We start from the raw sequence: 15,098 nt of genomic DNA, 5'->3' as shown, positions 1-15,098 counted from the left end.
ATGGGGGGGGGGGGGTGTTTCATCCACCTCCTTGCACCTACTTCCTGGGCTCAGTCCCCCTCCAAAAGAAAGGGAAAAAAAAAAAAAAAAAACAGGATTTCAAGATAACTATGGAGGGTACTATCTAAACTAATCATTAAGTTTGATATAAGGTTTTAATATATACACATATATACACATATGCTACCCCGCACATCTTCCGGGCACCCACCGTTCCAGTCGAAAGTGGTTCATCATGGCGTTTCAGCCCCAGGTTTCTGTCCAGCATTTTTTTCCCGTCATATTGGTTCTGCCCAGCATTTTTTTTTTCCCCGTCATAGCGGTTCTGCCCCAGGACTTCCGTCATAGCGGTTCTGCCCCAGGACTTCCGTCATAGCGGTTCTGCCCCAGGACTTCCGTCATAGCGGTTCTGCCCCAGGACTTCCGTCATAGCGGTTCTGCAGCTTCCCCTCGTGAGAGCTCTCCAGCCTCCTCCTGCTGTTCGGAGCAGATTGACGAACCGGGATCCCCTGCAGGCACCGAGATGCCCTCATTGGTGAGTGAGATTAAAAAAGAAATGGCAGGCATGTTCCGCAGTATGGAAAAATCCATTAAAAAAAGATATATACACAGTGAGGAGGGATGTGTCCCATTTCCTGGGCAGACTAGAGGAGACGGAGCAGCGCCAAGACTCACAGGCAGTCGCCATTAAAGAGCATCAGGACACGGTCACCCAACATGCATTTGCTCACAGGGCCTCACTATACAAACTCGAGGACCTCGAGAACCGTAACAACAATCTACGTATCAGGAGCTTACCAGAAGCGACAAGGCACAATGATTTGGAACCCTCCATTAGGGGCATTCTTAACACTGTCTTGGGCAACCCTGTTACAACTGCCTTACAATTCGATCTGGTGCACCGTGCTCTAAGACCACGCAATGCAGCCTCTGACCTGCCCCATGTCAGTTTTTCATTACATAATGAAACTAGACAGGGCTGCCCCCTTTCCCCTCTCCTTTTTGCCATTTCCCTCTAACCCTTCCTGTCCACAATTAGACAAAATAAAAGTATCCTTGGTGTTCAAATTGGTGATAGACCCCACAAATATGCAGTTTGCGCTGATGACATTCTATTCTTCATCCAACAGCCCTGAATTTCACTCCCAAATCTCAGGTCAGCTTTCTCAGATTTCCAATCCATATCTAACTTTAAAATCAATTTATCTAAATCAGAGATACTAAATTTGACAGTCCCCAAAGCCCTTGCAGACCAACTAAAACCTCAATTCCCCTTTCGCTGGGAAAATGTGGGTGCATGAAATGCCTCGGCATATACTTAACTCCCAACATCCACTCCCTCTTTAAACACAATTATATCCCCCTCTTAAATAACATTAGAGCAGACCTTAGGAATTGGTCCTCCTTATCACATTCCTGGTTAGGTATAGTTAATGTCGTCAAAATTAAAATTCTACCCCGTATCCTATTTCAAATGCTACCCTTGGGAGTCCCGATAGGTTTCTTTAATATGCTTTAGACCACGATTGCCCGTTTTGTATGGAAGGATGGACACGCTAGATTTTACAGGCTGGTCCTTTTTCATTCCAAAAATGCGGGTGGACTAGCCCTACCCAACCTTAAAGCGTACCATCAGGCGGCGGTGTTGTCTCGCATCGCGGATTGGAAGTACGCCTCCACATTCAAATTATGGGTCCAGATGGAACATTCTCTGAGCGAATCGGACCTTTCCATTATGCCCTGGATACCTCGCGCATCACGAAAACTTTCTCACAACACATTACCCCTCACCACCTTATCTCTGGGCATCTGGGATAGCCTCCACAAGAAGTTGTCTTGGTCCTAGAACTCACCTCTAATGCCACTTTTACACCATGACCACTGCATGCCTGGAAAACTTGACCCCGGATTCCAAACATTGTCTCCAGATGGACCTCTCTTACTTCATCAGGTCCTCGTATGCAACACCCTTAAACCACTGTCTGAAATCCTTGGGCCTAAGTCCCTTACATTTATGGACAAATGGAGATATAATCAGCTACAAAGCTTCCTTTAACCACTTTCAGACCGGACCATTTTGCTGGTCAATGACCAGAGGTCTTTTTACAATTTGGCACTGCGCTGCTTTAACTGGTAATTGCGCGGTCATGCAATGTTGTACCCAAACAAAATTTGCGTCCTTTTCTTCCCACAAATAGAGCTTTCTTTTGATGGTATTTGATTGCCTCTGCGATTTTTATTTTTTGCGATATAAACGTAAAAAGACCGCAAATTTTGAAAGAAAATGATATTTTCTACTTTTTGTTATTAGAAAAATCCAATAAACTCAAATTTTAGTCATACATTTAGGCCAAAATGTATTCAGCCACATGTCTTTGGTAAAAAAAAAGTCAATAATTGTATATTTATTGGTTTGCGCAAAAGTTGTCACATCTACAAACTAAGGTACGTTTTCTGGAATTTACGCAGCTTTTAGTTTACGACTGCCTATCTCATTTCTTGAGGTGCTAAAATGGCAGGGCAGTACAAAACCCCCCCAAATGACCCCATTTTGGAAAGTAGACCCACTAAGGAAATTGATAAGTGGCATGTTGAGCCCATTGAATATTTTATTTTTTTGCCTCAAGCGATTGAATAATGACAAAAAAAAAAATTTTTTTTTTTTTTTTTACACAAAGTTGTCACTAAATGATATATTGCTCACACATGCTATGGGTATATGTGAAATGACACCCCAAAATAAATTCTGCTGCTTCTCCTGAGTACGGGGATACCACATATGTGGGACTTTTTGGGAGCCTAGCCGCGTACGGGGCCCCGAAAACCAAGCACTGCCTTCAGGCTTTCTAAGGGCGTTACAGTTTTGAAGGCCATAAAATGCCAAGATGGCACAAACCCCCACCCCCAAATGACCCCATTTTGGAAAGTAGACACCCCTAAATTTAGGGGTACACTAGTGAGACTAGGTAATAAATGGTGGGTGCCCTGAAACTATAAAAAAATAACTAACCAACCAGCGTCACCTGTAACAGTTATATGGTGATCACTGGTAAAAGGGTAAACTAGGGGGCAATCAGGGGGCTTTATGCGGTAGTATATGGGGGTCCCTGGCGCTATAAAAAGCTGCGGCGAACCTAAATACCTACCTGCCTAACTAGCGTCACCTGTGACACTAATACAGCGATCAGAAAAACGATCGCTTATTAGGCTGGGTTCACACTGGAGCGATGCGGGAACGCCACGAATCCGCGGCGGGTTCCCGCATCGCATGCCTCCCGGCGGCAGTTCACACTGCCCTATGCGAACTGCTGGGAGTGTCAGTGAAATGTTAATGACACCCCCAGATCAGTTCGCATATCGCGGTGCGATTCTGCTGCGGGCCAAAAAAAGGGTCCCGTGCGAATTTGCGGCGGGTGCGATGCGAATTCAGCCATACTATCTGTATGGCTGAACTCGAATCGCACAGAGATCGGATGTGATTTGCACTGCAGTGCGGTGCGAATCACATTCGTTCTCATAAACCGCTGCAATGTGAACCCAGCCTTAGTGACACTGGCGACGGGGGGTGATCACGGGGTTAAACCTTTATTGGGGGGGGGTTAGGGGGGTACATTAGAACTAAAGGGGGCTAACCCTAACTGCCCTAACAGTTATTATAGTCACAAATGACACCAATGCAAAAAAAAAAAAAAAAAAAAAAAAAAGACATTGGTGTCACTGTGACTGGGGGGGCAGGGGTAATTGGGGGGGTGATCGGGGGGGGGGGGGGGGGGGTGTGAGTGTGCCTGGCATGTTCTACTGTGTAGTGTCGTGTTGGTGCAACTCACCGATCCTCTCTCCTCGGTGTCGGAACGAAAAATACCAACACGGAGGAGAGATTACATCACTTCCTCTCCTGTGTTTACATTACAGGAGAGGAAGTGATGTCACGGAGCATTTTCATTCGTCGGGAGCGATCGCGAGGGGGTGGCCATGAATGAATGGCCGCCCCCTCGTCCGGGATCGCTCCCGAACGAATACCGACCGCCGCAGGCACCGGGCGGGGGCCCGATCGGGCCCCCGACCCGCGGGAAGGCAGGGACGTACATGTACGCCCTTATGCCTGCCCGTGCCATTCTGTCGACGTACATCGTCGTGCGGCGGTCGGGAAGTGGTTAATCAATCCCTCAACCCTTACGATCATTCCAAGATCTCAACGGAATAGAATCAGTCTTCAGCTATGCAGACCCTCCTGAATATTCTGTCTCCCAATTTTACAGAGCCCTGATCGAGCTTCAAAATCCTCAATATCCTGCTTTCCTGTCTAAATGGGGATCTGACCTTGAATCAACCATATCGGATAAGGAAAAAATCTAAAATACTCCAGCTTGCACACATCTTTTCCTTTGCTTCCTCGATGGCGGAAACTACAAACTCCTTACGAGAGGGCACCATACTCCTGTGAAACTCCACCGTATGTATCTTAAGTCACCAGACTGCTGGAGAAACTGTGGAGAAGTAGCTACCCATGCCCATATCTGGTGTGGGCCTGTCCACACATGCGTCCATACTGGTCTACAGTATTGGACCTAATATACCAGATCACCAATATCAAACTCCACCAGGATCCCTGGACTATTCTTTTCCACGCTACCCAAAGGCCAATTAGCAGGTACATAAGATCCCTAGTCCCCCATCTGCTAAAACGCGGCCAAAGCCCTCATTCCCACCCTATGGGGCCAATCTTCAATCCCGCCTATGAAATCTTAGATTCAAAAAGTGACAGAAGTGAACCTCATGGAAGAACTCACGCACATAGCAAGAGGTACCTCTACTCACAATACCCTGACTTGGGCCCCATGGTCCTCATTTCTTACCTTGACTTGTTACAAAACCATTATTTCTGCATCCTCAGGACAAATGAAAGTGGGTAGAAGGGTTCTTTCATTGAATAAGCATCCTGCCCACACCAATAGGTTTATAACTGTCTAACCCATTTATCAAGATTATCTGTGTCTTAACTACTGCTATATGCACTTATAGGCTCTAAAAAATGCCATGTGAGCCAGCCCTCTCTTCCTCCACCTACCCCCCCCCCCCCCCCAACCTTCTCTTTCTCCCTTACCCCACCTGCCTTATTTCTCTCTTACTCTATAATATCATACAATATTAATGTGTTATACTGCTTATCAGGCTGCGTGTCCCTTGGATTGCTAAACACTTGTGCGCCCCCTTGCTCCCACCTGAGCCAATGGACTGGAATCATACTATATGCATTTCTTTATTTCTTCAATTGTTACAAATAATGGCCTACGTCCCTTTTCTGTGACACTAAGTGGGAACAAGGGTGCCTCAATTTATTGTCCTTGAGATGTAATGAGACAATAACCTGGCATGTTAAGATATCTTTTTGTTGTAAGTTTGTCTTCTGTTTAATAAAAAGATATTGAACAAAAAGATACTCACTGTAAAAGCCTTTTCTTAGAATCCTTTGAGGGACACAGCTTGATGATATTTTTAAAACGACATAGGATTACATTGCACCACCTACAGGAGAAAATGGACACTAGGCCCAGAATTCCAGCCCCCTTGAGGCTATAAACCTCCCTCCCTCCCCCATGCACAACTGCTCAGCTGTAGCAAGCAGTCCAAAAAGAAAACTATAGCATAGAAATGAAGTGCGCTTTGTACCTCATTGGATTCCAGGAAAAGTAATATTTTTCTCTATTGACCATGAGAGAAACACAGATTGATAATTAAACAACCTAGGGAATTCCAAAATCCACCCACCTGCAGCACGGGCATGTCAAACAAATGCAGGCAAAAAAAAAAAGGGGGGGGGGGCACATTAATGGCCACTTGCAGAACCTTTCATCCAAAATGAGCATCAGTGAATGCAGACACATTGACTGTATTTGTCAGTGGTATAAAAATGAGAGGCCTCAGGACAAAAAGGTAGAGAAAAACTTACTGCCATAGTGAACCAACTCTAAAAAGGGACAGATTGGCAATTGCCTGTGCCAAGCATTAAAGGGGTTGTAAAGCTGTTTTTTTATTTTCTAAATAGGTTCCTTTAACCACTTTCAGACCGGACCAATTTGCTGGTCAAAGACCAGACCACTTTTTGCGATTCGGCACTGCGTCGCTTTAACTGACAATTGCACGGTCGTGCGACGTGGCTCCCAAACAAAATTGACGTCCTTTTTTCCCCACAAATAAAGCTTTCTTTTGGTGGTATTTGATCACCCCCGCGGTTTTTATTTTTTGCGCTATAAACAAAAATAGAGCGACAATTTTGAAAAAAACGCATTATTTTTTACTTTTTGTTATAATAAATATCCCCCAAAAATATATAAAAAAAAACATTTTTTTCCCTCAGTTTAGGCCGATACGTATTCTACATATTTTTGGTAAAAAAAAGAAATCGCAATAAGCGATTATTGATTGGTTTGTGCAAAAGTTATAGCGTTTACAAAATAGGGATAGTTTTATAGCATTTTTATTAATAATTTTTTATTATTTTTTTTACTAGTAATGGCGGTGATCAGCGATTTTTATTGTGACTGCGACATTGTGGGGGACCCATCGGACATTTTTGACACCATTGTCATTTATACAGTAATCACTGCTATATAAATGCAGTGATTCCTGTGTAAATGACACTGGCAGTGAAGGGGTTAACCAGTGGGTGGCAGTGTAGGGGTTAAGTGTTCCTAGGGGTGTGTTACTAACTGTGGGGGGGTTGGGCTTTCATTTAGTGAACACTGATCTCTGCTCAAATCACATGGAGCAGAGATCAGCGTCACTAGTTGCTAGGCAGAATGGAGAAATGCTGTTTATTCGGCATTTCCTCCATTCGGCCGCTCCGTGAGACGATCGCGGGGATGCCCGCGGCGATCGAGTCCACGGGTCCCGCGACCGGACTCACGGGGGTCCCGACCAGCGCGGGAGCGCGCCGCCGGCGGCGCGCTCCCGATGGCAGGGCGGCATTGAATATTGGACGTACCTGTACGCCAATATGCCTGCCCGTGCCATTATGTCGACGTACATCGTCGTGCGCTGGTCGGGAAGTGGTTAAGCTAGTGCATTGTTGGTTCACTTACCTTTTCCTTTGATTTCCCTTCTAAATGTTTTTTTGTTGTGTCTGAATTTCTCACTTCCTGTTTCTCCTCAGTAAACTTCACACTGAGAAATTCAGACAAAGAAAACAAAGAAAAAAAACATTTAGAAGGGAAATCAAAGGAAAGGGTAAGTGAACCAACAATGCACTAGCTTAAAGGAACCCATTTAGAAAATAAAAAAATGGACCTTTACAGCCCTTTAACTAAGCAGTTGTGAGGTGAGGGGTCATCGCCTCAAGGAGGCTAGCCTTCAGTTTTCTATAGGCAGAAAAATAACTCTAGGTTGCTTAATTATGGACAATGGAGAAATGCATTTTGCATCTGCTTTACTAGAGCAATCTGTAAAGTGCAAAACAAATCCATACATACCAATGACACATCCATTATTCCTCATATTGTTTGAGGAACAAAGTGAGCAGGTGGAGTCGGTGCAGCCAAGTAGCTTACTTGGTGAATATGACCAGGGTTTACTGTATTATGTATCCGAGGGGAACTGCTATAAGGTGGGCTTATAGGATGCCACGGTCCTACATAGTGATATGTAGGCACAAAAGGCACACATGAGTCAAAACCGGGTAAAGGAGGTTGGTTATACGGATCAGGCATAAAAGGGTAATATACTGGTCCAGGTGAAGGAGGCAGAGAGTCCACGTTAGGAAATGGTCCTGCAAGATACAAAATAGATACATTTTTTGGTGCAGGATAAGGGATACTGCCAGGCTTATTATACAATAAATGAAGCTGTAAGGGTACAACTCTAGCCATACAATGTTTCATGCATCTGCTATGAGGCTTAGAACTGTCTGGCTACACAGTGCCAAGTGCTAAGTGCTAATGCTACCTGCATAAATCTGGAAACCTCCACACAACTTATTTAAAAAAAATAAAAAATAGACCATCGGGTTGTTACGCCACCTTCAGGAGAGGACTAGGCAGAACATGTTTAAAAGTTATAATAAAACTAGAACTTTCTAGTTCCACCGAAGGGGCGGTCCCTTAGGCAACAACCCCTCAGCCTGCTACTGTAGCCTCAGTACGCTAACAAGCAGTATAACTTAAACAAAAATAAGAGGGGAGGGTGCTTTGTCAGTTGGTAAACTACAGAGAAAAGGATTAGGCGAGTACAAAAAATTAGAGTTACGCTTACCGGTAACGTCTTTTCCAGTAGTCTTTCAGGACAGCCACTATGAGAGAGATAGACTCCTCCTCTTCCTCTGGAAACACTGCGCCAGCCCATAAATTCTTACTTCCCCTGCCGGACCTCAGTTTATATCGAGAATACCTCCGGCCAGCTGGGGAGACACAAGAACACATTAATAACATATTTATCAAATACCATTATCTTGCTGCACTCTGGTCTTTTGTAAGACTCCCCCCAATTTTCGGGTGGGAACTAGGGCTGTCCTGAAAGACTACTGGAAAAGACGTTACCGGTAAGCGCAACTCTAATTTTCCCTAATCGTCTTTCAGGACAGCCACTATGAGAGGATAAGCGAGCACTTACCAGTTAGGGTGGGACTACAGCTTGCAAAACCTTTCGCCCAAAGGTCTGCTCACCTGCCGACACCAGATCCACTCTGTAGTGTTTTACAAAAGTGGAATAGCTGGACCATGTTGCTGCTCTGCAAATCTGCTCTGGCGTTGCTCCCGCTCTTTCTGCCTGGGAGGCTGCCATAGCTCTAGTGGAGTGTGCTTTAATACCCACTGGGATTTCTTTCCCTGCAACTAAATAAGCCTGCTCGATGGCTACTCTGAGCCACCTAGCAATAGTGTGCCGGGACGCCTTACAACCTTTCCTGGCCCCGGAAAAAAAAAACAAATAAGGAATCTGACCTTCTAAATGACTTGGTCAGTTCCAGATAGTGTAGGATACATCTCCTAACATCCAAATAATGGAATTTTAGTTCCTTCTCACCGGAGGGATTGGGACAAAAAGAGGGCAAAACAATTTCCTGGCTTCTATGAAAGCTGGATGCCACTTTCGGCAAAAAGGCTGGATCGGTCTTTAAAACTATCTGATCCGGAAAAATAACGCAAAAGGGAGCCCTGACTGATAAGGCCTCCATCTCACTGACCCTCCTAGCAGTTGTTACTGCTACCAGAAACACTGTCTTTAGAGTAAGCTCTCTCAGAAAACACTCCTTTAAGGGCTCAAAGGGGGGTCCAGTTAAGCTCTGCAAAACTAAAGATAAATCCCATCTGGGAAAGGACAGACCCTGGACCGGTCTCTGTCTGGACAGGGCCCTAAAGAACCTGACTACCCATGGGTTGGCAGCCAAATGATCTTCTAAATAAACACTGAGGGCTGATACTTGACCCCTAAGGGTACTAATGGATAAGCCCTTATCTGCCCCACATTGTAAAAATTCCAACACTGCGGAGGAGCTCCGTACTGGGAAAGAGCTCTCTGCGCACCACTTGTTGAAACGCAACCAGACCTTTTCATAGATCTGGCGAGTTTCCTTTTTCCTACTGTCCAGGAGGGTAGAAACTAGTCTCTGTGAAAATCCCTTAGATTTTAATAAACCCTCCTCAGTAGCCAGGCCGCTAACTTCCACTGGCGTACCTGTGGGCAGAGGACTGGCCCCTGAGAGAGGAGATCGTCCCGAGGGGGCAAGAGTAAGGGAGGTTCCACCGCCAACTGCTTTAGCATTGAGAACCATGCTCTCTTGGGCCAATGTGGAGCCACCAGAATCAGAGATGTGCTTTCCATCTGAAACTTTCTCAGAACTGCTGGCAACAACGCTGGAGGTGGGAAGGCATAGCAAGTTCTGAAGTGCCAATTCTGGCTCAAAGCGTCCACCCCTAAGGCTCCCTCTCCCCTTTTTAGGGAGAAAAAACAGGGGGTTTTTGCATTGTTTTTGGACGCGAACAGGTCCACCTCCGGAGACCCCCATCTCTTTATTATGAGATTGAAGACCTCCTGGTTGAGGACCCAATCGCCCTCCCTCAGCCTCTTTCGGCTGAGAAAGTCTGCTACCACGTTTTTCTCTCCCCTCAGAAAAACTGCTGAGAGCGAAAGGGTGTAGGTTTCGGCCCAGGACAGGATCTCTGTCGCTAAAGACAACAGGGCTCCGCTTCTCGTGCCACCCTGTTCAAATAGGCCACTACGGAAGAGTTGTCCGACCGCACCTGAATGTGGTGACCCCGGAGCTCTTTTTTGAAGAATTTGAGGGCTAGTCCCACTGCCCTTAATTCTTTCCAGTTGGACGATCGAGTCAACTCGCCGTCCTCCCAAGTGCCCTGGGCTAGAAGGGAACCCAAATGTGCCCCCCAACCTTTTCCACTTGCATCTGTGGTTACTACCCGAGAAATCGGGATGAGCCACAGACGACCTTGCGACAGATTGGTCACTTTCCTCCACCACCAGAGGGATCTCTATACCTGGTGTGGAATATGTACTAGGGTGTCTAGGGCCTCCTGACTGTGGTCCCACACCCCTAGGATGAATGTCTGTAGGGGACGAAAGTGTAGCCCTGCCCACTGCACTGCTGGAAGGGTGGATGTAAGGAGACCCAGTACTGACATCAGAACCTTATGGAAACCAGCTGGTTGCTCTGAAGAGAGGCCACCACACTGTCCAGTTTTAGTACCTTTTCTCTTGGTAGAAAAACTCTCAACAGTGTTGAGTCCAACAGAAAACCTAGATAGGAGATCTGTTGTGAGGGGATCAGGCTGGACTTTTCCAAGTTCAGAAGCCACCCCAGGTCTGCAAATAAAAGCAGGTCGTCCAGGTAGGCAATTATACATATCCCCTGGATGCTGCAAATAAAAGCAGGTCGTCCAGGTAGGCAATTATACATATCCCCTGGAGCCGAAGAAAGGCCATGGCTTCTGCCAGGACTTTGGTAAAAATGCGGGGTGCAGAGGATAGCCCGAATGGCAGGGCCTGAAACTGAAAGTGTACTGTTTCTCCGCCCAGATCTATGGCAAGGCGTAGAAACCTCTGCGAGGCTTCCGCTATAGGGATGTGTAAATACGCGTCCCTTAAGTCCAGAGATACCATGAAGCAGTTGTGGGGGAGAAGCGCTTTTACTGAAAAGATCGATTCCATGCGGAATCTTTTGTATGTCACTGAAGCGTTCAGGGGCTTTAAGTTCAGAATCAACCTGAACTTCCCTGAGGGTTTTTTCACTATGAAGATGTGAGAATAAAACCCCCTTCCCTCTTCTGCTTTTGGGACCCTGAGAATAACATCCTGATTCTCCAATTCCCTCAGAGCTTCTAGCAAGGCCTCGGCCTTTACCATGCACCTGGGTAGATGCGTGACAAGGAGCCTTTGAGGGGGTGGTCTTAGGAATTCCAAGAGGTACCCCCTTCTTATTACCCCTAAAATAAATTGATTGGGGGATATTGTCTCCCACTGTGGAAGAAAGGCCCCCAGTCTTCCTCCCACTGTAGCTGGAATGTCACTGGGTTTTACAGGGCTGGATAGGAGGGCGAAAAATCGCCCCTCCTCTGCCCCTGCCTTTTTGGGGCCAGGTTTTCTTTTTCCCCTCTGGTTTAGAGGTTTCCCTACGCCCCTGCGGACGAAACCCCTTTTTTGTTGGTACGGGGGTTTTCCGTTTGAGAGGAAAGGACTTTTTCCTGTCCGCTGTCCGGTCTAGAACCGTCTCTAGCCCTGGGCCAAAAAGGAGGTCCCCCGTCAGGGGTATCCCACATAGCTTTATCTTGGAGGCATTATCCCCTGGCCATGTTTTTAACCAGAGGGCCCTTCTGGCCGAATTGGCTAGAGCCGCCGTTCTGCCCGACATGCGGACTGACTCAGCAGAGGCATCAGCTATGTAAGTGATCCCTCGCAGCATAGTAGGGAAGGATGACAGAATGGTTTCCTTATCTGTGCCTGCCTCAATATGTTGTTGGATCTGTGAGAGCCAGTGCTCTAAATTGCGAGCCACAACTGTAACTGCCATTTCAGGCTTTAAATTGCCGATAGCCGAGTCCCACGTCTTTTTAAGCAGAGAGTCAATCCTTTTGTCCATGACATCTGCCAAGGCCCCCATGTCTTCAAACGCCAAATCTGTGTGTCTGGAGACCTGGGAGAAAGCGGCATCCAATTTTGGATTTTTATTCCAAAGGCATGCCGGGTCCTCTGAAAATGGGAACCTTCTTTTGAGGGATCTAGATAAAAAGGGTTTTCTCTCCGGATCCTGCCACTCCTTTTTAACTGTTTCCATTAAAACTTCATGCACTGGAAACACCCTTCTTTTTGGCTCCCCCAAACCTGAATACATTTGGTCATGCAGGGTTAGGGGCTTTTTATCCGTCTGGATACCGAGGGTTGCATAAATTGCCTTTAAGAGGTCCTCTACCTCATCAAGGGATAATTTATATCTGGAGGCTTTCCTGGACCCGTCCTGGTCCTCCCCCTCGGAACCCTCCTGGGAATCGGAAGAGGAACTGTCTGGAAGTTCCCTACCTGTCCCTGAAGGGCCTGCAACCTCTGTCCCCCCTGTACTAGCAGGTTGGACTGGAGCAGAACTCTGTGCTAGAGGTGGGGTTGTATCCTGGGGAGATGGACCCGTGGGAAGCTGAAATTTTTCAAAAAGGGACCTAAAAGAAGAGAAGGTGGACGAGAGCTCTTGGACTGAAGCTGCTAGTCCTGACTCCTGTTCAGATTCCCTTTCCCTAACGAGGGAGTCAATACAGCCTTTGCACAACACTTTGGTCCAAGATTCCCCTAAAATGTCCCTACAGGAGGCACACTTCTTTTTAGAGCTATGCGTAGACCTAGTTTTTTCCGTAGCTTTCTAAAAAAAAAAGGAACAAAGAAAAAAACAGAAAAAGACAAAGTCAATCAAAAGCTCGGGATACAACCCTGGGAGTGCACTAGACCCTTTTTTAAAACGAAGGGATCTGAGCCTCCCCTCCCCCCTGGCCACCCAGGGGGTCTGCCCCCCCACCCATGATAGAACCATACATTGGGGTGGGGGGATCCTAGATAGAGAGTACCCCTCCCCAGGGTGCTCTTACCTTAGGAATGCTGGAGATAGAGTCTGTCGTCTGAGCCTCAGCTTCCGACATGACTGCAGGTGGCTGCTTACTACAGAGTTCCACGCTGCCTGTGCACGTTCTGAACTCATCTCCAGCTTGTGCCCGGCCCTCCTATCAGCTCCACGACCCGGAACCGGAAGTCGATCGTATTCGAGGTCAAGCCTTAGTTTCCGCCGGATACGACGTCGCCCGTCGTTCGGCCCGCTCGGTTCAAAGAAAAAAAGGGGCGGACTGTACCCATGTACAGGGAAATCTTCCGAACGGCTTGCCAGCTGCGTCCCTGTAGACGCGATAGGAGTCCCCCACGACCTGAAGCCACGCTCGACTCGGAAGGGGTGGCAGTACCTGGTGAGGTAAGTAAACCGTTCGACCCGTCCGACACGCGGACGTTGGTTTCGAACGGTTTGAACCCAGCTTTCTCCAAACGAAGCCCCTGCTTCTTTCAACCGGGTTCTTTTAATGACAAAACTGCCACAGCCTCCCCGACTGATCGGCCTGGTTCCTTGCACAGTGTCTCCCCGCCAGAGGAAACACTAATAACTGAGGTCCGGCAGGGGAAGTAAGAATTTATGGGCTGGCGCAGTGTTTCCAGAGGAAGAGGAGGAGTCTATCTCTCTCATAGTGGCTGTCCTGAAAGACGATTAGGGAAAATTTTATTTTCTTACGTTCACCGACTGACACAGCTCCTTTCTTAGACCATCGGGACATCCCCAAGCAGTGCCAAAAGGAGGGGAAACTTCACCCACAATGGCATGTGGGAACTAGTATAAAAAAACTTTACCCACAAAAAAACAACAGTGTGTGGGAATAACCAAGAACTTTTTTACCCAAAAAAAAACAAACAAAAAAAAACAAAACAAACAGAGTGCTCCTCATCTGCGAGACACTACCTCCAAACCACCTCAGAACTTGCGGCAACAAATACAACAGTGCATTTACTTAAAGGCACTGTGTTTTTACCAAAACGGGCCAAACATTCATCAGCCAATGCACCGACATCTACCTTGTAGAATTTCGTAAAGCTGTGAACAGACGACCAAGTCGGCGCTTTACACACTTGAGGGACAGACGCTTGATGTCGGAAGGCCCAAGACGTTTCACTTGCCCTGGTGGAGTGGGCCGTAACCGGAAAGGGGGGCACCTGCCCCTTCAAGGCGTAGGCCTATACTACAATCTGTCTGATCCACCTGGAAATGGTGGGCGACAATACCGCCATATCTTTTTTTGGACTAGCCACCGAAACAAACAAGGAGTCTGACTTCCGAAAGGGAGCCGTAGCAGACAAATACACCCTCAGAGCCCGAACCACGTCCAGGGAATGGAGGGTCACCTCTTTCGGATGTGTTGGTTTAGGACACAGAGATGGTAACATAATGTATTCATTTATGTTGAACGCCGAAACCACCTTCGGCAGAAAACAACGCAACACCACCTTATCCTTGTGTATAACCAGATCGGGCGACTAGACAAGACAAGGCCGCCAGTTTCCGAAACCATCTTGGCTGAAGTAATGGCCACTAGAAATGCCAAACAAAGGGATCTCTCCGATATTCTTAAATGGCGGTTTCCGAAGCGCCGATAACACCAGGTTCAGATCCCACGGGTGTAACAGTGGACATACCCGAGGAACTACACGTCGGACCCCTTGAACAAAGGTGCTCACCAGAGAGTGAGACGCCAGGGGTCGTTGAAAAAAGGACAGCCAAAGCTGAAATTTGTCCCTTAATGGTGCTTAACGCCAATTTCTGGTCTACTCCGTGCTGCAAAAACAGCAGGATCCTGGATATAGAAAAGGAGCGCGGACGCCTCCCTTTCTCCTCACACATGGAGATGTAGACCTTCCAGGTACAATGATATATCTTCCTAGAAGATTTCCGTGCTCTCAGCATAGTGTGAATCACCGAGTCCGCAAGACCCCGGTTCCTCAACACCTGGCTCTCAATAGCCATGCCGTTAAAACCAGTGATGGTAAAAGCAGGATGGAGAATTGGATCTTGAGACAGC

At 47.1% G+C, this 15,098-nt stretch overlaps 1 protein-coding gene across 1 annotated transcript in view; it reads right to left on the bottom strand.

Moving 5' to 3' along the window:
• ALG13 (ALG13 UDP-N-acetylglucosaminyltransferase subunit) overlaps window positions 1-15,098 on the bottom strand; it is a 273,986-nt gene that overhangs the window by 8,318 nt on the left and 250,570 nt on the right. The window contains exon 30 of the mRNA XM_077485629.1: window positions 7,470-7,765. Coding sequence (XP_077341755.1) covers window positions 7,491-7,765 — 275 coding nt within the window. The 3' untranslated portion in view covers window positions 7,470-7,490. The remainder of the gene's footprint in view (window positions 1-7,469; window positions 7,766-15,098) is intronic.

This window comes from Lithobates pipiens, unplaced genomic scaffold, assembly GCF_037356315.1.
Source record: "Lithobates pipiens isolate NorthernLeopardFrog02 unplaced genomic scaffold, aLitPip1_a1.2 Scaffold_1, whole genome shotgun sequence".
Classification (NCBI taxonomy): domain Eukaryota; kingdom Metazoa; phylum Chordata; class Amphibia; order Anura; family Ranidae; genus Lithobates; species Lithobates pipiens.
This window is presented reverse-complemented; position numbering and strand designations above follow the sequence as displayed.